We start from the raw sequence: 22,628 nt of genomic DNA, 5'->3' as shown, positions 1-22,628 counted from the left end.
TTCTTAAACTGAAAGTTTCAATGTTGGACATAAGTATGTGCATCATTTTTAGGATAAAGAGCGTCCTGCCTCGTACTGTTTTCTAAGAACTGTGACATGTAATTCCTGGTCACTTGTGAAACTAGTTTTTGATCCGTCTGTCCTCCTGCTACAGGGTTTGGACGACGTTCTAGACACTACAGCATTGCTGCGGAGCTGTGTGCAGAGTGCAGTGGGCATGCTGAGGGACCAAGTGGAAAGTGGCCTCCGCAGCACTCGAAGAGTTGAGATCCTACTGACGCTCCTCAGCGACAATGACAATATAATAGGTACTAACATTTACTTTTTTCATTGTAAAGCGTTAAGATTTTTTGTGGCAGCATTTTCATTGCTCTTGATTTTGTCAGGGGAATTTCTGCAAATTGTGAAAAGGCATCTTCACTCATTGCTGGAGTTTTATGATGGCAACACCTCTATTATCAAAAGCAACTGGGTCATCAAGGAGGCCTCAAACATTGATGCCTTGCAAGAAGGAGGCACCTTCAGGTGAGTGCTTCAGCTGCAGAATTCAAAATTTATAAGTTCACCTAAATATATATATATATTCATATCTTTTTGGGTCATGACAGGCACACCTTATGGAAGCGTGTTCAAGCTGTGGTCGCCCCCCTCTTGGCGCAACTGGTTTCAGTCATTGACCGTGACCAAAACTTGGACCTCCTGCTAGATAGAAACTGTGGTGAATATGTTAAGAGGCTGTGGTTAGATATCTTTGGCAATGATAAGCTTCTGGAAATCCCACATCTATCAAGAGACCATAAGTAAGCGGTAGTAATATTGTAACTTATTAATGATAACTCTTATAACTAATACAATTCAACACAGTTCACTGTTTACTTTGCATGTGTGAACTCTTTGTTGTTTTCTCTTTTCACAGATCTGAGACGAGAACAATCCTCGTACAGAACTACATTGCCCAAGACAAGAACATGAGCTGTAGCATGCCCTTCAGTTGGAGGATCAAGGACTACCTCGAGGAACTCTGGGTTCATGCACGTCAACATGAAGGTAATTGTTATCAGGTACTCTCCAGAATTCACATACCTCTTCTGTGATATGTTGTGACTTTTTGCCCTTATATCGAATTAAAATATCTCTTAGGCCACACTCAAAAAGAGTTTGACGAGTTCTTCTGGAAGACACCACTGGGACGATACATTGCGAAAGCAGACACAGAGATGCAAACAGAGTTTTTTCAACGCTACCTTCAGGATTTCATCTCCATGACAATGAATGTGACTTGTCAGCAAGATCTGCAGGTTGTTTTTTCTGTTATATAACTCAAAACCACATTTGTCTCATTGTTTGTGCGTGTATATATTAATGCAAGCTATTTGCTTTTCCAGCTAATGTGCAGTGCCTTGAGTTGTTGTGTCAATGAGCTGCGAGTCAAGCTCGGTGACACAGAAACAGTGACATCTCTTCCATGGGTCCATGCTGCTTATCATGAGTTCAAAAGCCGGCTGCAGAACCTTTCCAGAATGATCTGCATTGAGCCCAAGGTGACCCAGAGTCTTCATACCAGTGACGGGGTTGAACTGGTGAGCCACTTAAAACAATTTTTAGTGTTTTAAATGATATGTTTCTTTCTTTCTCCCTTTTTATTCTTTTTCAAAGACTGTTGAATTTGGCATGGTTGAATTGCCTTCAAGATGAAAGGAGAGATATTATGCTTTTTCATTTTTTCCCTTTCCTCTGGTGTGTTGTATAGGGTTTTTCCGCGTATGTAAAAGGTCTGCAAAGTAAAAAAAAAAAAGGCCGAAAAATCCATGGTAAAGGGAGCTCCTATCCCCAAAAGAAAACACTGCTCCTGAATTTTTTGTCAATGTTTAATATATATGTTTTCTTTAGTGGCCTGTAATGTGTAGTGATCTTATTCCTCTTGTGTCCAAGGTACTTGATGTGTATGCTGCTTTTGCGTGTGTTGAGTACCTGGAGCCTAGAGTCCTGGACACAGACGCCCAGAGACAAGCCTGGCTCCGGCAGGTCAAAAAACTCCAGGTTCCCATTGAGTTGATCTGCTCCGAGGACAGTGTCAGGCATTATGGAGAGAGGAGCAAGGCAATTGCATGTAGAGTCCAGTAAGTAGTTTATTACACAGATGCTTATATGCTGAGGCTGAAATTTTAAAGTCATTTTAAGGTGCTTACATCTGTTTGTGTTTTTTTTGTTCTTAGAGCTGGATGGAATCGGATATTTTCTCTTTCTATATTTGTGGAGCACATGTTTGGCATCAAGGAGGATGAAAAGATTACACCTCTAGTTTTGGAGCATACAAAAAGGCTCGGCCTGGTAGGTTTCAGTTCTTTGTACTCATCGGGATTTTCTTGAGATGAATTTAGCAAGTCACCATAAAACTGTATCCACAACAACTTCAATAATTCCTCCATCCATGATAAAAATATGTTGCCTCTGCTCTTCTGTTAAGATACTGGAGAAGAACGCAGACCTCAAAACTCAGCACTCATTTGAGGCAGTTATTGGTTTGCTCAAAACCTGCAAAGATCGAGCCTTCGAACACATCACCAAGTATAAATTCAGCTTTCTAATTTTTAACATTTCATCAGAATCTCCTCTATTGTACTTATTTCCCACTTGTTTTTTCTTTCTTTCTTTTTTTAAATTCAGGTTTGGTCTTACAATGTGCCCAGTGTGTATGGGCGACCCCCAAAATCCACTCTGCCTCCCATGTGACCACATCTATTGTGTAGCATGTATCAAACAGTGGTTGGTCCCTGGTCAGATGTACTGTCCCCTCTGCATGCAGCCAGTTGACGATGACTTCCCCTTAGTTTCCTCAGATGCCATGAGGTTGGTTATTGCGTGTGGATTAGAAAAAGATCATTTTAGTTTGGTTTGCTCCACACATACAACTAGTTAAATTTACCGTGTAACTTGTTCTGTGTAGGGTTCTCGTCAACCAACGTGCTCAATTCAGGAAGCAGTGCAATGCGTTCTTCATAGACCTGGTGTCTACTGTGTGCTTCAAGGACAACTCTCCCCCCTGCTCAGCTGTCATACTTAATTTGCTGTCCTTTCTCATGGTGGAGGCCAACGCTGTTCCCATTCTCAAAGGTGGGGTTTCCTCTGACCATGGTCACTTGTATCTGCTTAGTCCTTTTTTTGGTCAGTCCTAAACATTCTTTTTTATTTTTTTTGACAGCTAAGCAACACATTCTGACAAAGGTGCTCTCTCCTTTTGATGACTCTGTGGATAAAAATCCAGTGGTTCGATCAGTTGTGCTCAAACTCCTGCTGCAATACAGGTAAGTTGCTGCTCTTGCACATTATGCACGGTTTGAACATTTTTAGCAAAATGTCTACATTTTTAATGAAATGTTGTGGTTTTGAAGCTTTGATGAAGTCAAAGATTACCTGCAGCAGCATCTGACGGCAATCGAGCAGAGCCACATCTTGGAGGAGACGGACAAAACTGAACTCTACTGCCTGTACATGAACTGCCTGGAGGTACACAATAATTCATAGTTTACACCTGGATTGCAGTGTGTTACGTTGAGATGCAGCTTGTTTTCATCAACTCTTGACATTTTCATTTCTCTAGGATTCCATGTTTGAGAGGTTGCAGTTCAGGTCCATTGCAGATCAGCAGGTGTGTCTGCAAAATGAAAGTGCCTTTCTGACGGACTACCTGCAATCACATGGTCGATCCGCTGAAACAGCCACTGTAGAGTACCTGCAGCAGGTGGCCAGAGTGCGTATGGACCTGGATATGGCTGCTAGCCTCATCATAGAAAAACTGAGATCCAGTGGTGAGAACATGGGATGAAATGTTGAATTTTAGTCTGTCATAGCTCATGTGTACTCTGCATGTTTTACAGATGGTGCTCAATTGAACCTGTTCTTTCTCTTTTAATCTTAAACCAGAATCCCAGGAAGGTGACCAAAGTGGCAACACAGCCTTCCTGACCAGTGTGGTGAACTTGTGTACGCGAAGTGGAAACGACTGGTATCGCGTCTACTTGATCCGCAAGATCAGCAGCCAACATGGAGTGGAGTCTGTCCTGAAACTCCTCAAAGGGAATCAACTGCCCTGGCTCTTCCCGGAAGAAGCACTGCAAAACGTATAGAAATCCACAATTTCATGTTCAGTTTTAGGGCCCCAGTGCATGTAATGTAGTGGAAGCAGTAATTAAATATTGAAGTCTAATTTCCATTTCTCCCAGAGTAAGGAAGCGACCCCGATAGACGTATATCTTGTCTGTGGAGAAGACTACAAGACTATCAGAAATGCTGTTGCAAAGGTGCTGATGGAAGGCAAAGTGGACGGACTGGATGAGGCGTGTGAGGTAATGTTGCATCACTTTCTTGTTGGTCACTCACCATCAGGACTCAGGACTCTGCAGTTGTTTGCATTTTTTCAAGTGTATGTTGTTGCTCTTCATAGGGATGCAGATGCTTACCACAGTGGAAAACCGTTTATCTTCTGCTGGCACTGTACAGAGAAGTCACCACTCTCTACAGAGGAGCCAATGTTCTCCTCCATCCAAAGCCTGCGGTGGGTCCTACACCAAGAACCAGTGGGCTGCTCCTGTATAATCTGACCAAATTTATCAGCAGACAGCTGAATCAGTTCACACTGCAGTTACTGTATTATTTCCACATTCTGTACTTGTACTTCCATTGTTAAACACTGCAAAAAGTGCTGCCACGTCCACTTGCTGTGGCACATAAACTGACAATTGAATGACTTTTCTTTCTGTCTGCAGCACATAGATTCCCTGACATCCTACATTCAGACCTCCAAATTCCTTTGCAGCCCAGTGGTGAAGCCCTTTGCCACGGCTCTGCTGACCAACCATCTTGGGCTGTTGGCTGTTCGTTCTGGGGCGTCTGCCGCTCAGTGTGTGTTGGCGGACTTAACTATTCACCTGGCTGCTGTCTTGCTCTGTGGGAATCAAGGGATCTTGGGTCCCCTCCAACAACTCACCAGGGCACCTGCCAACATGCAGGTATGTATAATGCAAGCTGCTTTCACTGTTCCCAACTTTTCCTACTTTGAACTGTATTGAATGTTTTTGTATTTTGGCACAGGCCGCCTTCCTGCCCACCATGCCGGAGGACATTTTAGCAGTGGCTCAACAAGCACTGGGACCATTGCAGTGGTACCGTAAGTAATAAAGAAAGAATCAAATTATTGTACATATGAGACATATCGGATAAAAATGCTATACAGCCATGCCAAACACTTTCAGAGTCATTTTTGATTTACTCCCTCCATAGATTGTCCAAATGGTCACCCCTGCACTATCGGAGAGGTACGTGGTTTTCAATCTGACTCATAAGTCTGCGAGTCTCTTTTTTGCATTGTTCTTTTCATATTCTTATTGGTTTGTCTTGCCTCCTATTTGCTTTTCTCTAGTGTGGTCAGCCCACGCAAACAAGTCATTGTTTGGACTGTGGTGTTGTGATTGGAGGAAACGACCACATCCCTGTGCCAGGGTTTCAAGTTGTTCCATTGCAGTAAGTGGCCTATAAGTTCAGAATCAAAGAAGAAAAATGTAGCAAAGAGGACAGTTGATTATTGTTAACTTTGTTTTTGTCTGTGGTTTATTAATGCGTTGTGTTCTGACAGGGGTGACCGTACCCAGACGGGCCACATCCTTGGTGACCCAGGTCGTCGGGACAATCCAGATATGCAGGACACAAAGGGTGTTTCCCCTTTTCCCTTCAACATCGTGCGCATGCTCACTCACATGGCCATGCTGCTTGGGGCCTGCAACCACCCACAGGTAGCCTTAACAAAATAAGTATATTTTCAGTGAAGATCATTTACGCCAGCATTATCTTCTTGAGTGTTTAAATGGCGTGGTTGGCATTAAAGAGGGGGAGAGTGTGATCAATCATTCACTGTGCTTTGCTTTTCTAGTTTATCGCTGCCATCATCAAACCTCCAGTCTCTGACCCAGGAGCGTTTCTACTTGCACACTTGCGAAAGGACCTGCAACATCTTATCAGATCTCTGGGCAAAGGGACAGACGACACCATCAGCACTGTTCACCTGCTCATCAGCAGCCTCCTGGAAACTCATCAGCAACAAAAATGTAAACTTCAAACAAACCTAAGGCTGCAGTACCATAACACCTCTGTAAAAGTATTATGTGCTGTGTGAATATTTGGGCAGGCATACCAAAGATAAAACTGAATCTGAATAGTGGCCATCTTTCTTTTTTTGCTATTTAGTTACCTCTGACCCATTGCACTTGCTGTAGATTGTATATTCTGTTCACTGTAGCATGCATGTCTGGGACGATATATGGTGCGCCTCCTCTAGTGGTCAGAAATTGTAAGGGGTCATTTTACAATTCAAGTTTGACAGGAGATATGAAGATGTGAGGCTACATAGTGTATATTTTTAAGTCATTCAAGTCAACAAATGAGGAATTTCTAGATCAGGATTGTACTGGTAATGAAACTACTGTATCATTCTCGCTAGATTCACTAGCGTTAGCATTACTTTCCAACACTAAACTCTGCTGGCTCCTCCTTTCAGGGCCTGTTCCTTATGACAATCAGCTCTCCACCAAAGAGGCCAGGAACGAATGGGAGCTCGAAATGAGCAATGCCATCATCATACCTCAACTGAAGGTAGAAATTGTTTTGGTATTTGTCCTAAAAGAGAATTAATAAAAGCACATAATAGTTATGCACATAACATGTTGTTTTCTTCGGTCATCTTTTCGTCCTCAGCACTTGGACAGACAGCTGAACGAAGTGAACAAGTTTGTCCGGACCGACTTTCGCGTCTCTGCCAATCCAATCATGCGGCTCACGTTCGGCGATCCTGGTCTCTTCTTGGCCTCACTTCCCCAAAATTCTCTGATCCATGGTTCGGCAGTGTGGAGCTGCAGGGAGAAAGTTTCTCTGCTCACCCTCTCCCGTATCGTAGAGCAGAACGACGGCAAGGACACCCTGCCTGTCCTCTGGAGATTTCTGCACAGGGTAAGAAAATGGTGACCAATTATAAGTGCTTGTAAGAGTTTACCTTTAAAAGACAGGAAAAGAAACCTGTGTCCCGCTGATTCAACTGAGCATTTTGGAGAAGTTGCTCCTACAACAGTGCATCATTCACATATTTCAGCCCCTGTTTATTCTTTTATACAGATACTTAGTCTTTACTGTCTGTAGTCATTGTAACTGTAAGGAGACATTTTATATTCTATTTATTTATAGAAGGGACGCATAGTAAAATATTACATTATGGCTTTATAATTGTTTTATTAAAGGACTAGTTTAAGCTGTTTAAGCTTCCACAATTTTCACATTTTTGAATAGATCGTAAATTGCTTTTGTGATTCTTCATTAAGACATTTTTTTTTTTCCTCTGTCCTTTTCTAGGAAGCAGAGCTTCGACTTGTAAAGCACCTTCCTGAAATCCTCGCACTCCAGAGGGATCTGGTAAAGAAGTTTCAAAACATCACTGAGCTGGCTTTTGGCACCATTGCTGAATTCCTCCACAGTCAGAAAGCAGGTATTGAAACCAACTGTCAGTCGCTCTCAGCTTTTTCAACAGCATGAATCATTTACACGAGAGATGCACCATGTTCCACGCAGCTCCTAATTACCTCTTTCTCGGAAATGTCATTGTAAAATAGCTGGCAACGCACACAGCTTAAAGAGCTGCCTGCCAAGGAGTGACTTGTTTTAACCTGGAAGGAGACAGTGAATGAGTCGGCTTGAAAGAGCAATCTCTTCCACACGTGCAAGCCGCTCATGTGCACAAACATGGTTTAATGTTTTTGACACTTTACGTGCGTGTCTCGTGACTCGTTGACCCTGTGTACATTTTGAAGGACATTTTCTTCATGTGTGCAGTTTCGCTGAAAACCTGGTACGAGAAATACATCAAAATCTTCTTGACAACCTGGAATCAGCTCAGAGTGTCCTTGGCAACCAACGGTAAAAAAATTTAAATACAAACAACAACACTAAATCCAACACATTCTTTGACACTTCACTGTCCAACATTGTGATTTACTGAAACTCGGATTAAAAATGTCCAGGCGAGATTAAGATCCCAGCCGAGTTCTGCGAGGAGGACCTGAACCGCAACAGTGACTTCAAGGTGCTGTTACCACGGCGACAAGGCCCGGGCCTGTGCTCCACAGCGCTCGTCAGCTACCTCATCGGCCTACACAACGACCTGGTGTACTGTGTGGATAAACACACTGGAGAGGAGACCAGGTGGGGGCGCTCTCGCCTCATTTTTCTCTCCTGTGCATGTTTGACTTTGAGATTACAGCTTGTGAACTTCTTATTTGTTTAAACTGAGAGATTTTTTAAAGGATAGTGAGAGAGGGATGGAAACAAACAAAAACAATGTTTTCGCAGCTATACTATAATGAAGAGAGACAGTCCCTTTGGTTGACTGGTCTGTTTATCCCTCCCCCAGCTACAAAGTGAGCCCTGCAGATCTGACCGACCTGCATGTGATTCGGTATGAGCTGGAGAGGGACCTCATGCCCCTGGTTCTCTCCAACACCCAGTACAGCATCGAGAGAGGCCAGGAGACGGTTCACGAGTACGACCTGCCCAAGATCCAGCTGCGGCTTGTGTCCCGCTTCTTGCTGGGCAAACCTCTCATCACTCTCAACGTGAGCAAGTGAAGAGCAGAAGCGCAGTGGCTTTGCAACATTGTTAAGAAACTATTTTCCACATGGCTCTCTACCTTTTTTTTTTAACCACAGGGTATTCCAACACTGGTGAACAGACATGAACGCAACTATGAGATTATCCTGAAGGACGTAAAAACTAAAGTAAAGCAAGTAAGTTGTGATATACAGAGCCCACTGAACTTGACATTCATTTATCACCTATATGCCATAGACATCCCCTGGTGAGTGTGTGTGTACGACCGGTGTGTGCGTGTGTGCCAACAGGAGCCTCTTCAGACTCTCACCCTGTTGGCTGTGGCGGGCGAGCTGCACTCGTACAGTGAGGTGTTCGAGGCTTTGTCCACTCTGGAGGTGGCCCTCGGTTTTCTTGCCATGACTGGGGGAGAACCACACATGCAGCTGTCCTGCTACCTGGAGGAGGTTCTGCAGATGGGGAGCCAGATGGCTCCGCACATCCTCAAGGTCAGCCTATCAGAGGCGCTTCTTATCTTGCTGAGCGTCCTCTCGCCTCCACACAAGAACCAGTCTGGACAGTTTTGTTACTCTGTTATCAAAACAATTTTCCTGAATGTTACCGTTAGTGCGACAATGGCATAATTTTACTCCCTGAGTCCTGGATTTAAATGAGCGAGGACTACATTGGTGTGGCACTAAACATAAAACTCAACGTTCTCCCCGTTTTGCCTACAGGCCCTGAGCATGTGCTTTCTAAAGCAATGTGTGGCGCTGTGGCAGCTGCTGGCCTCACTCAAATCAGAAAATATGCTGCGGCTGAAGAGGGTAAGGCATCGTACTGCTACCAATATACAGATGAAGATATGTAAATGTTGATATGGTTTGTAGTAGCAGTAGTATCAATTATAGATGACTTGAATGAATACTTTTGTATTTTTTACATTTCACATTTTTTTCTTCAGGATCCATTTGTGGGAGTCTCGGAAAAGTACAAACAGGCTCTGGGTGAGGACGAGCACAGGCTCCTGACCGGCTTCTTTTCCAAGAGCAGCGCTGACACATTCCTACTGGAGATGCACGAGTTCCTGGTGCTGGTTCTTAAAAACCCCGACGCACCTGATACCTACAGGCCGAACTGGGGGTAAAACAAAGTTTTATTTATTAATCAATTTGCATTTCATTGACCCTTGCACAGGCTTGAACGTCTTCAATTTTCAGATAACGTATAAACTGACTCTTAGGTTCGAAGTGTAGAGAACCTAGGCTGAAAACTTTTCAAATGAAAGAGGGAAGAAAATACTTTGTTGCATAGCTAACTTTAGTGGGTAGCAGATTACTCCAGACAAGGCCATTTGGTATTTTGGTTGATTAAGTTTGGGAACAAATAAAAAAAACTATGAAGCCATGACGTTGAAACACTATACCTTAGTAAATAGTGTACTATTAAGTAACTTGGCTATACATTGAGCATTTTCTGTTCATATTTCTTCAAATTGCCTTCTAGTCGTCAGAACTCAATGCTGCGTTTATCATCCGATTCATTAAAAGCTAAAGTGCTTGGTATTTTGTCAACGTACTTTTAAAATTCATGTAAGAAAAACAAGAAATTGATTAAACATTTCATGCTTGTATGTCTTTGTGTAATTAGGATTTGTATCATCAATACGTGTTTTGTCTATTAAAGGTTAAAGGTCACCCTGCTGTCTTACATGGAGCGGAAAGACCTGGACGCTCCCCCGGATGTGGAGGAGCTCTTCCCGGATGAGATCTGCCTGTCTCACTACGTCGAAGCCTGGAAGTTCATTGTCGCCTTCAAGCAGGAGTGTGGCCAGAGGCAGTGAAGTCGAGCCGAGAGGCGTCGACCTCGTTTCTTTTAGTACTCATGAAAAACGTTTCCAATCATGGTGGTGTTGGAGAGGAATGACTGTGCGATATATTCAGTATTTAACGCACATTCATGCAGAGATGTGCCTTTTGTAAGAGCACTAATATTTACATTTCTAGTGCCACAGAATGAGTATATATTTCACATTAACAGCTCGCCTATATGTTTAATTTTTCCTTTTTGATTATCTTGTTTTGTATTATCTTCTATTTTCCAATGCATCAACGTACACAGAGATTCTGTACAGTTGGAGAGTTTCTTTGCCTTTGCACTTTACACACTTGTACTGTGAATGTGTCTGTCTGGATCACCAGAAAAAAAATTCGAATTCTACTCAGGTACAAAATATTTTTGTCATTTCTATTAGTTTATTGTGTCATTGTGTAGTTGTGTTATGTTGGGTCATATGTAAACGTTGCACTCACTTTTCCTCCACTTTTCAAATTTGCTGGCTTAAAAGAGTATTGAATATACATTCCGATTTAGATTTTTGCTCGTTTACATTTGTCTGACACTTAATAAATGATGAGCATCCTTAAAAAAACAAGGCTTTTAAATAGATATTTCTTACAATAAAGCCTTAATGTCAACCTTGTGTGCTTAGTTGTTTGTGTTTTGTGCAATATGAGATAATAATGCATGAATATTCCTGCCATTCTCGAGTAACCGTTGCATATTACTAAATGTCTCATCTTTTCTCAAAATGGTATGACAGTAAAAGTATATTTTGCTGTGTTGTAAACGTTCCCAGCCGCCACTCTACACAAACTAGATTGTTTCCTCTATATAAACTTCAAATTGGACTTTTAAATTAATTCAGAATCATCAAGCAGTGAAATGTGGATGTAATGTCCCTCTGCACTGTATCTTCAGAACTGTCCAGTGATGTCTGAATATCTCTGACATCACTGGGCAGTTATCTTTGCAACTAAAAGACACCATCCGGGTAGATTTAAAGTTTTACTTACGTTCTCATATTTCCCATCATGTACATAGAGTTGTCAAAAAGAGTTATTCAGTAGATCCTCAACCGTTACTACTGTAGGCTACGCGTAAATTGCTCCGTATACACGTGCGTTACATCACTGCAGAAAGCCAACAGAGGCTGTCCGTGATGGAGTGCACAGGAAATGGCTGCCCGCCTAAGGTTACATGACTTTCTGACCCTCTGTTGGTGGGAGCCCAATGTGTTTCTGATCAGGCTGATGGAAGTGATAAGGACAAGACTGCCGCTGGACGGCTCCTTAATTCGATTTCCCCTATACCAAAGCAGTGTTTAGCATAACAATGACAAATGGAAGCATGCGCCTTTTAAGAGTAAACCACGCCGGCGACCACCCTCTGGGAATCTGCAGAAGGAATAAACGATGTCGATAAGAGAGGTTGCAGACTGGGTTTTATTTTACCATTCCCCTCAAAACTCCATAAGATAATTCATCCCAATCATGCATCTAGTTATGATTACTACTGAGCAGTGAATCCAATCAACAAATTGAATAGATTCTGTAGATCTGTAGTTGTAAAAGGCTTTTCCATTTCGAGACGAGTGGCCGCAAGCTGAAGTCGAACCGCGAGCACTTCCCACCCAGGTGATGCTAAAGCTCTGGGCGAGCTTCGCCTTGTTCCTCGCTGCTCATCTGCGAACCCCAAACGTGGAAGTGCTGTACATGTGCTCAACAAACACACAATAGTGGGTCATGAGATGTGATTTGCGCAACCCAGTCCTGCAGAACAAGCCTCGCTGAGCAAGTTCAATCGCTTTTGCTTCCACTCCTGTAGGCTTCAGGGCCGCCATGCCAGTGGTACAAAAGGAGGGAAACAAAGAGGCCAAATTCTTTCCCCTGCTCACAGTTTTTTTCCTCCTTTTTTTCTTTCTTTCTTTGTCTTTGTCTCTTGATGAGGAGGAATTAGGGGCCAAATTACCGTGCATCATGGCTCACACTTAATGATATTCATGGTTGATGGACAGTATGTTGGAGGGTCTTCAGGACCTGCAGTTGCCTTGTTAAACACCACAGAAGTCTGCCGTGAACTTTCCAAAGGAGAATTAGTGTATGGGCCGGTTACAGATTACACGTATGTGCTCCCCCTCCTCCTTCGAACTTGTTTTCTGCAGGGCCGCTTTATCGTCATATGAATTGCTCAAATTAGCTTTCAGTCTAACTCGAATCCAGTTTAAAAGTCTGCATGTGAAACTCAATCCCTTCTATTAAAAACAGTCTGGTATTGTTTTTAAACCACATTTAAAACAAAAAACCAGCTTCCCTGGTTCCTGATGGGCGAAGACATGCTTGGTTTGAATGTGGCCGGCAAACCTTGTAATTCCACACCCTTGGTCCCGTTTGCACTCTCTCCACGAACTCTTAAAGAAACATAAATAATGTCACAAAATAAAAACGCAAAAAATCCAGCAATGCCAAATCTAGGTCAGCAAACTGCATCAGTTCCTTTCCCCTTTATATTTGCCCTGAGCTACTCCTGTGTATCCATTCACCTTCGAGAGATGCCCTGTGAACTTTGCAATTCAGTTAAAATAATAGGAAAGTCCAGCTCCGCATTGTCACGCGCCTTGATCTGTGGAGGAGCTTCAGACCTAACCCTTTGCAAAACAGCCTTAGATATTCATCAACTTTACACCTTGGGGATCCGATATCGTTCACAGGCGCCTGTCGCCAGTCGGGCGCTCTCGGCCAAAGGGGAGCTAAGATTTTAATGATTGCAGCATGAAATCAGTGCTCCGAAATACCCCCGAGACCTCAGAAGGCACACCGACGGGCTACTGTATTTTCTATGGGGCATTACATTTGCTTTACCGGCGGTCTGGGAAAATGTTTTCTTTAAATTAGCCCTTCAGGGTGCTGCTGTTATTGCATTATTATCAAATTAGTGTATTTTAATTACTACGTCATCTGAAATGTATGTGCCAGTAGGTCACGGTGGGGTGAGAGCAGAGACCCGTGTCCACACTCTCAGGTCGCCCAGCAGCCTGCGGTGCAACGCTGGGACGAGGGAGAGGGAGAACGAGTTGAGGGAGAGAAGAAAAATCCTCAGCGAGCACATCTGTGAATTATATGAGCTAATTGTGTGCACTTCTCCTTGCACTCAACACTTGGGTTGTCCTCCAAGCACAAGGAAGAAATTAAGAGCCCTGCTGCCATGTTGTTCTATTAAATACGTGAAGAGAAAATACAATTACTGGTTAAGTGGGAACATACCACATGGGATTATGAGAGGCACAGCGTTTCAAGATTTCGGAGTGATTTAATTTTTCGCCGTGTGCATGTGCAGGTTTTTCCCAGCAACACCGTTTAGAGATGTGCATGCGAAACGAGGGCAGAAAACAGACAAGAGCGTCGCAGAGAACATTTAATAAAGATTTCGCCTGCATCAAGGAATTCACATGCGTTTAATATGGACAAAACAAAGGGGAAGATCAGCTCTGATGGGAAGCATGTGGTCGTGTTGTTGCTCCGTCTGAACTAGCCTCTCCTAGAACACTTTGGACTTTTTTTTCATGGCGTCCCCAGTTCCAGGTGGAGCCTGCTGGAAAACTTACCTTGGGCATCAGAAACTTTAAAATTTGCCCCGATCAATTACTGCAGATTGAATTTCAATACCAAACTGTCTGCTACAGGCAGACAGCGCCGCATTTTGGGTTCTGTGACGATAATACCACATATTGAATCAGACTGTTATGGTAAGACGAGAGGGTGTTTGAGGAGCCCAGAAAAATGCCGAGCATTTCCACCATAATAAGAAGCAAGGGCGAGATAGGGTTGTGTTTCAGGTAGTGGGTTACATTCTCATTGTTAAGAAGCTCCTGTTGCGCTCGCCGACTTTTGTTAGAGGCGGAGGCGGAGGACACAAACCAGACTTGCTCATCTGTACATTTTGTTTGAAAGGGAAACAATTTGGGGACGCTGGCTCAAGCCTGGGAGACAAATCCCCCCCGGTGCATTCTGCAACAACGTTTGTGCTCCATTGCTGATTGTCTTCTTCCCCTGCTGGTCATGTATTCTACCAGGGACATGTATAAAGCTGACTATGTCCAGGGCTGCAGCTGCTCCTTATGAGTTGTCCTGCCAGGACCAACACATGTTCTCTCCTTGATGTTGTACATGATTCCATGTACTGTATCTCACAGGAGAACGGAGGCCTTTTGCTGGAGGCCACGTGCCTGTCAGCTGACAGGTTTGTGGGAGATTTGCCTGATCTGACAGGCAGTATAATCTGCACAACTATTACTGTACAACAGCACGCTTTTATTGATATGGTATTAATGATTCAATATACCCCTTTTACCAAGATTAAAAATGTAGCAGTAATTGGAAAGAATGTAGGATGTTCTCTTCTAATGTACTTACGTATTCTGTAAACATGACTTCCCTCTTTGCATCTTCACTCCACGTACAGTATATCGATGTTTGTCAATAAAAAGCCTCGACTCTCTTTCGTTTCTGCCCAGTGATGGAGGGCTGTTATCAAAAATTACTGGAGAACTTGCCAGCGTTCTGCTCCGATTGTCTTAAAATAGCCCTAAATTGTCGTTATGTATAAGATTTCCAGAAAGTTGCCAGTGTGGGAATGTCATTCTTAAGAGGGGGTTTGATCTCGCTGCATATGTCACACAACAGAGTATCAGTTTACATTGAGGCTGAGAAAAGGCCTCAAGCTTCTTTTTTTTTCCAACAGTAAACCGCTAGAAAGACAGAAAACAGTTTCTGTCTGGCACAGAGCAACGAGTGTTATATAATACAATTAAATACTGCTCTCTCTGTCTCCTCTTTGTCCTCTTGTCGTTCTTTCCCCCATTTGCTTTCTCTCCCATTCCTCTTTTTCTTTCTCTTTCTCTCTTGCATCTCCCTTCATTCACTCTCTTCTGTACCTGATCCGCTTTGTTATCTGGCGGCCTTTGGCGGTGGACAGATAATGACCGTGTTTCGTTCACCGTGGATACCAAAGGATTAGAGTGATAACTCCTGGTGCCAGTGTTGTAACAACCCGCGGAGGCCTTCTGTATGCAGGTGCTGACAGTTATCCTGTACAAGATTAGAGAACTTGGATTATAGATTCTCCACCTGGTGATGAGAGACTAGAAGAAGAAGAAAAGAAAAAAAGGAGAAGAGGAAATTCACAACGCCGAGATCTCCAGGAACAGGGCTGTCACGGGTGAACGTAATCCGCAGCCTACATGTGCTATGAACATTGACTTGTTCACTCTGTAGTCCAGAATACAGCGTCTCAGTTGTGGAAATGACGTCACTTTATACCTTGACCTTTCACCTGGGTATTCCCTGATGCCTGCGGTGGCCCACGGAGGGAGATAGTTCCTCTGCCTCCAACTCAACTCTCCCGTCCTCCAAGCTGGTGTAACGTTTCACAGCGCCTCTCTTCCTGGCCCCAGCACAAATACACAACACCCTCTCCGATTGCACTTGATAATATTTATCCGCAATTATAATTCCACAGATATGGATTTTCGTCGGTGGGGTACAGTGGCAGCGGACAAAGCAGAGTGGCCTTGAGCCCCCGGATTAGGCCTTGCTGAAGTGGATTCCTGCCTGAACCCCAGACAATTCCTGTTCTCTGCAGCAGTGGGGCAAAATAAGCAATGTAGCCATTAAGAGCTCTGGTGCAGTGGTGAGACTCTGCTGTATATTTGTCCTTGTGATGAGTGCATGCGTTGCTGCAGTGATATGTGAAACCAGCGTGAATTCACACTAAGTGCCACATGTGAGGGGTGGTCGGAGTTTAAATAAATCAATCTTCTTGTGCGCCGCAGCCTTGTCTGCATTAACCCCCGACCAACAAAACAGCGCGGGGTCAAAGATAAGTACATTAATGACTTCACTTGAACGGGACGCACAGATCGGTGGAACTCACTTCCACAGGTATGAGAAATGAAGGTGGTTCAGCCTTGGTCAGAGACCCCACACGGGCTCAACACCACTAAACCTGCTCAGCCTCAGCCACAATAACAATGCTGCTGACAGACGAGTGTTCAAAGGCAGACGGGAATCTGAAGGAGGTGAAAACTAAGGGTCAAAGAGAGCACGGCGTTACGAAAAACTCCATGGGAGTTATTCATCTTTGGCTTCTTCAAAGTGATCTGCCCAAAATCTTTCATGCAGTTGTGAGTCCAAATGTTAACCCCCTGCAATATGTGACCCGAATGTCCACTGAAGCTTCCGCTCTGCTGAAGAGACCAGAAAACAGACAAAAACAGCCCAACATCCCCGTTTCGATCTCGTTTCATTGTGTTTCCACCGTTTGAGTTCATCTTGGTGAACTGAAGCCTGATATTCACATAGCAGCGGCAGATGAAAACATTCATTAATTTACATTTTAACTCGCCAAATTTCTCTGTAAAAAACCGTTGGACTAGTTCCTTTTTTTTCTTCAAACACGACTTTTGGCCAAAAACGATACAAGAGCAGTGAGCTGGAAACCCCAAACAATCACAAGCAGGAAAAAAGCTTTTCAGCAAATTATTCTTTTAGGATTCATCACCGCAAGGGACCCCTTACATATTCAAATGGCCATGTGATTCATCGTTGATATTAAAATATTGTAATGTATTATTATATAACGTCAGCTAGCAGTTCTCTACTCCAAGTACCTGTGATTGTGATTGAGACTCCAAACGTTGCACTCCTGGTATAAATCCAACCGCTGTATTGAAGTTGGCCAATCAGGAAGTCTATGCATCCCATCACGTGTGGACCGTATTGCCTCAGACTGTGGCGACACCCCATATGTCTTGAAATCATCCGTCTCATTTCTGGTCAGCCGGCGTTAAATAAAAAGCTGGAGCTCTTATTGAGGATCAGCCTTTTGATTTGTTGGTTGTCTTGGCTATTAGAGATGGCATCGGACGATTGAAGATTTTCATGCAGGGGAAGTGGATGGAAATAATGAGGGGAAGGAGCGGCTGCCAGCCTCTGTTTTTTTAACCCGCACACACATAGAGAGATCCATCTGTAATATTGTTGTTACTGGCAGAGCCTGTTTTGGGCAAGTCAGCACAGCCCCGTGATGCCCAGGAACGACATGCATGTCATTTCCTGCCAGGGGCAGTCATTTGGTTATTACTGCTGCTCACTGGCAGCTCGCTCGTGTTCTCTCCCTGATTTCCAAAAATGAAACATGTATATTTTTCTTTTGTCGACAGCGGCGATATTTCCAGGCAAATCAAGATTGCGGTTCAAGAAAGTTGTGGGGGCTTAGAAAACTTGAGTTTATAATGAAATATATGAAATGTCTGAATCGGGCCATTTATAAATATGCTGTAGAAGTGCTCCTGGCTTTGAGAAATAGCCTGTTTACTCTACCTTGCAATGCCCCAACGGGATGGATTTCCAAACTGTATACATAAAGCTTGCACAAACAATACAGACTAATTACGATGTATCTTGAATTACATGAATTTTAGCTGGTGATAACAGGAAGGTCACATGTAATTGGATGTTATTAATGAGCGTACTGACTAAAATGAATGTTGTTTGAATGTTCTGTATCTAAAAGTAAATCTGCTCCACCTTTCTTTCCAAATGTTATTTACAGAATCCTTTGGCCTGATGGGGCCACTGTCTGCTCACATTACAGTCAACTGTTAGAGACACAGAAATATGGTTCACGTGAAGTCTGAGGCCTCGGATCTACAGACCAGAGAGACATATTTAACTTAAGTTCAAGTCTCCGCGTTGAGATCAGATTCGAACCAAGCTGTGCTTTCGTGTAAAGCATTCACATTTTTGATTTACTTATTATTACTAGTATTATTACTTAGAACCTCGACACAACAAAGTAATCCAAAGGCAGATCAAAAGCAAAAGTTTGGAAACCGTTTCCCCGACTAAACCTCGTGTGACCCTCAACTCATACCACCCAATTTTGCTGGCGATTTATTTCACTCGGTTTCCCCACTATTAAAGAAAAGCAAAACAAAAGGGACTGGGGAGGAAAAAGCCTTGAAGTTTTTAAGAGGCAAGTGGTTCACCCTCACAGGGCCCCACAGCTGAGCATCTGTATTCCACAGCCATCAGATAGTTGGCGGGGCTGATAGCACAGCCGGCGGTGTGGGCTGTCAGCCAACAAAGAACTAATGGCTAAATCATTGGCCGCGAGCAGCTGGGCCCGGCAACGGGTAGACGTGATTACACGAGGGGTATACGTGTGTTTGCACTCTGCGCATTTTTAAAACCCGCAATGAAAGCGGCAGCGCTCCTCTCTGTGCTGTAACATCGCGAGCGTGTGGTCACATTCTGCGGCGTCTGTGATGCAGCGGGAGAACAGCCCTGACATGTCAGAATTCACTGAAACCGCGGAGGGGAGGGAGGCTCCTTGACCCCGGGGTCAAGCTGCGGGGCTATGCAGTGGATAACAGCAATGAGCTCATGAAAACAGGAGATATGAGGTTTGACCATATAGCCGCATACGGCAGTGTTGGTTGCAGCGTTTTCTAAGCAAAGTGAAAACCACGAATTCTGCAAGTTCTGTTATTCACAGTTTCCTTGATTGTAAATTCCACGGCGACACCTACCGACACCCCTCAGTTAGATGTACCCGTCAATCCGCACACGTTAGAGTTGAGGAATTATCTCGCAGGAAACGGAAGCGTGGGTCAAACTATAGTTTGGGACTGGCTAACTGAACGGCGCCTTATCAGTCGCGATCCCCGGCAGCCGCTTGACGCTCACTAATAAACGTATCCAGGCCGAGAGGATGAGTGGTGCTGGAGGAGGAACAGCTGATAACCTTGGATAGCCTTCCGCGCCCACGCTCGTAGCACCGAGCTGCCTCCTGACTGTTAGATAGTCAAGGTCGGCTCAGCTAGGGGAAGATAATTTGTGCTCACTCTAAGTGAAAATGTGCAACGTTGAAATTAGTGTTAAATGGTGATTGATGAATAATTAATGCCCAACGCCCACGGGTTGAATAAAAACCCATGCACTTTCATCCACAAGCACATGTGGAGGTGTTTGTGTTTGTAGCCTTCGAATTAGCAAGGTACAAATAAGACGTGTGACATTTCTGGACCGATAGTCCCAACCAGGGTTTATTTCCTCAATTCTGATAGCGATAATTGATTTGTCATTTTGCACACTGTAATCTGTAGTTCGAAAACAATCAGCAAACAGAAAATGTTCTCTCTGTGTGCTCTGGATCACAATATTTGTTTCCACTCGTGCCTAAAACATCTTACGTCCCATCATGGGATGGGAAGACATTTAAGGACCAGTACCCCCGTGTAACCATCATAACCATGTCATGGACGATGGGCATTGAAATAAAAAGATTGCTAAAACACCATGAAAACATGCGCAAGGAGCACAACACGTTCTCATACAACATGAATTAGAAGAAAGCACAATATTCACGGCAGTTAACTTTACCCCCACAAGGTCCCATAGTATCTGCTGTAATAGATAACATGACATATCTAAGGATCGTGCACCTTCACTTTTAAAAAACAAGTGTAAGATTCTGCAGAGAGGAGACGAGCAGTTTTTCATTATGTGGACATTCAGACACGTCAGTGGATCCTCTTCAATCCTCCGGGTCAAAGTAAGGACTCCCTGCCTCAGGCTCACTATGTCAGACCTTGACATCGGACCAAAATCTGGTCAACCATGTAAATCTCATGACATACATTATGCAGACGATCTAAAGAATAACACCAATAAATCTGGTAATGGGCTGGAGTGAGGGGAAGAGGGGGCCGTTTGGAAAATAAAGAGAGACAAAAATCAAATAAGTATTTCATTTCCTTTCAAACTTGCGGAGAAGCCTCAGCGTGTGCCTGGTTTACATCACTGTGTGATGACTTTACCACACAGCCGTTTGCACCCCCTTTGGACTCATCCGTCTGCAGGTCTTTAGTGCAGATAAGCAGACAATGAGGAATCGTGAGTTTATGCCAGAGAAGTGTTTAACATACTTTCCCCCTCATTGCAGAGCAAGAGTCCGACATTCAATCACTTGTCATGCGGAGAGACGGGGAGACAGAGGTTGGGGCGGTGTCATTCAGCTTGTGTCCTTTACGTTTTCTTACCTAGGATTTATGTCCATCACGACCGCCTGCTCTGAAGAGGGATATTCTGTCAATCTGTCACTACCGTGCAAATCTGTCATTCGAATAAAAAGCCACGAGTTCTTAATATTTCAACGTTATGTTCCCATTCAGGATACTCGGGTAACATCCGAAAGCTCCCCCGAGTTCAGAGGAGCTATCGGAGATTTATACCCATCCATACCTATACATCTCCTCCTCTGCACTCCTTATTATCTTGATCTATGATAACAACATCATTTATCTCACCGTTAGTTATCGCTGACAAGACCCATTACTCCCAACACATTAAATAAACCTCGCAGTCTGTGAAATTTCTGCAATGCATACGAAAACAAACAAAAAGGACACAGGAAGATCTCTATATATCTGTTGAGTCCGCTCATTATTTCAGTCACCTTCTTTTGACGAAATCCGTAAAATAAAAGTGAAAAATGAAGAACACAACATTGCAAAGCTGATGTGTCAAAGGGCTCCTTCAAATAAGTTCCCTATGTACAGGTGACAGTTCACATTCACACGGCTTAAAGCGATAGGAGATAGACAACTTTTTGCCTCAAACGTGCCATTATGATGTCAAAACTAATTGCACAGTGTAATGTCGATCAAAACAACAGTATCAATGCTTCTATTGGTCTCCTATAAGCATTGCCTTCACCATGTTATTCTCTTGGCCACCAGAACGCGGTATTTCGCAGAAAATTAACCACTTGATTAAGGGCGTGACAGAACTGCGTAACAAAAACAAAGAGGACAATAGTCGCAATAAAAACTCAACCTCGCATGAGGAAAAAAAATTGAGAGGAAAAGAGGAACAAAAGCAGGCAATAAGGAGGGTGACAGAAACATGTCATCCAAAAACGACATGCAGTTTGCCTTTCTTTCTACTGGACCAGTAAGTCACACAAAGTCAACTTATTAATACTACCAGATGTTTAATAAAAGATTATTTGGTCAAATTTGCGATTTTGTTTTCTGCTTTGGACAGTAGCCATGCCTGACGCTAACGTTGACGCTAGTTAATGCAAGGAGCCAGAAAATGATGCAGGAGATTCAGTGGACACACTGTACTTATTTTTCTTCTTCTCCGTTATCTCCGTGGCGTTGACAACTTTCTCTGGAGCTCTGAGGAAAAGTACCTGCGTCCTCACCGGCGTCTTTACAACAGTGACCAAACAACAATACCACCTGGAACCACTAGGGGGCGCAGAAATTGTCTGTTCCGTCTTTAAGTTAGACACAAGCAACACGTACACACACACACACACAAATTATTCCTGTCCTATTGTACACACATTCAGTTATTCCCAGCTGGTGGCTCATGTTCTGCTGAGCGAGCTTCTCTTAACAAACAACAAAAAAGAGAGGCCATTTTCTCTAGTTTTTGTCGGATTCTTTGTCCGGCAATCAGCGGAGATGTGGAAAGGTTGTTGATACTAATGCTGTACGGCAGAGCTTTCCGACGCGCCGCTGATGGACTGTTTGCTTGGACAGTGCTGCCGCGATTGAGAGGTGATGATGGCCAGAGGGAAGTTGTCAGTCAGAGTTGGCCGCTGCTGCCTGTGCTAACAGGTGTGAATGTGTCACCGGCTCCACGTCCGTGGCTGAGCTGCATGGAAATGCATGTGTTCCACAGCTGCAGGGAGTATGTTTGTTTGTGTGTGAGTGTGTGTGTGTGTTTATGTGTAGCGTAACGGTAGGGTGGTGGTATTATTCTCTGAGGGAGGCAGAACTGAATACCTCCCTCTATTTCCTGCGAGTCTGTCAGCGCCGCGGCCCGTCGGGGTCTCCGTGCTCAGATATAGTGTGGGCTGAATTCTGCCCCTAAAGGTGCTGGTGTTAGAGCCTCAGGCACCAAAGTCCAGAGGTGACGGGAAGTCCGAGCGCTGGTCCTGAACTCGTGTCACCCCGCATGTCCCCCAATAAAAGCCATCCGCTGAAAAACAGCGAGCCGCGACGACGACTCTTGTTGCCCCTCAGCAACTTGACCTTCTCCACGTTGGCCACGAGGAGCTGCGGCTTTTGAGCAGATTTCTGCGATATG

At 43.9% G+C, this 22,628-nt stretch overlaps 1 protein-coding gene across 2 annotated transcripts in view; it reads left to right on the top strand.

The window, feature by feature from the left end:
• Nucleotides 1-11,107, top strand: part of rnf213a (ring finger protein 213a) — a 29,031-nt gene extending 17,924 nt beyond the window's left edge. For both annotated transcript variants that reach the window (XM_035614081.2, XM_035614080.2), the window contains 34 exons: nt 155-308; nt 387-525; nt 609-800; nt 917-1,047; nt 1,141-1,298; nt 1,386-1,580; nt 1,933-2,120; nt 2,217-2,331; nt 2,468-2,568; nt 2,668-2,850; nt 2,948-3,114; nt 3,203-3,305; nt 3,393-3,507; nt 3,602-3,809; nt 3,925-4,121; nt 4,224-4,346; nt 4,445-4,555; nt 4,767-5,009; nt 5,092-5,167; nt 5,281-5,315; nt 5,420-5,520; nt 5,633-5,789; nt 5,927-6,101; nt 6,551-6,645; nt 6,748-6,999; nt 7,396-7,528; nt 7,873-7,956; nt 8,061-8,241; nt 8,450-8,651; nt 8,745-8,822; nt 8,937-9,134; nt 9,363-9,452; nt 9,590-9,768; nt 10,312-11,107. In XM_035614081.2, coding sequence (XP_035469974.2) covers nt 155-308; nt 387-525; nt 609-800; nt 917-1,047; nt 1,141-1,298; nt 1,386-1,580; nt 1,933-2,120; nt 2,217-2,331; nt 2,468-2,568; nt 2,668-2,850; nt 2,948-3,114; nt 3,203-3,305; nt 3,393-3,507; nt 3,602-3,809; nt 3,925-4,121; nt 4,224-4,346; nt 4,445-4,555; nt 4,767-5,009; nt 5,092-5,167; nt 5,281-5,315; nt 5,420-5,520; nt 5,633-5,789; nt 5,927-6,101; nt 6,551-6,645; nt 6,748-6,999; nt 7,396-7,528; nt 7,873-7,956; nt 8,061-8,241; nt 8,450-8,651; nt 8,745-8,822; nt 8,937-9,134; nt 9,363-9,452; nt 9,590-9,768; nt 10,312-10,468 — 5,016 coding nt within the window. In that variant the 3' untranslated portion in view covers nt 10,469-11,107. The remainder of the gene's footprint in view (nt 1-154; nt 309-386; nt 526-608; nt 801-916; nt 1,048-1,140; nt 1,299-1,385; nt 1,581-1,932; nt 2,121-2,216; nt 2,332-2,467; nt 2,569-2,667; nt 2,851-2,947; nt 3,115-3,202; nt 3,306-3,392; nt 3,508-3,601; nt 3,810-3,924; nt 4,122-4,223; nt 4,347-4,444; nt 4,556-4,766; nt 5,010-5,091; nt 5,168-5,280; nt 5,316-5,419; nt 5,521-5,632; nt 5,790-5,926; nt 6,102-6,550; nt 6,646-6,747; nt 7,000-7,395; nt 7,529-7,872; nt 7,957-8,060; nt 8,242-8,449; nt 8,652-8,744; nt 8,823-8,936; nt 9,135-9,362; nt 9,453-9,589; nt 9,769-10,311) is intronic.
• Nucleotides 11,108-22,628: the final 11,521 nt, after the last annotated feature.

This window comes from Scophthalmus maximus, chromosome 17 (genome assembly GCF_022379125.1).
Source record: "Scophthalmus maximus strain ysfricsl-2021 chromosome 17, ASM2237912v1, whole genome shotgun sequence".
NCBI classification, from domain to species: domain Eukaryota; kingdom Metazoa; phylum Chordata; class Actinopteri; order Pleuronectiformes; family Scophthalmidae; genus Scophthalmus; species Scophthalmus maximus.
The sequence above is the reverse complement of the archived record's forward strand: the minus strand, read 5'-3'. Positions and strand labels throughout refer to the sequence as shown.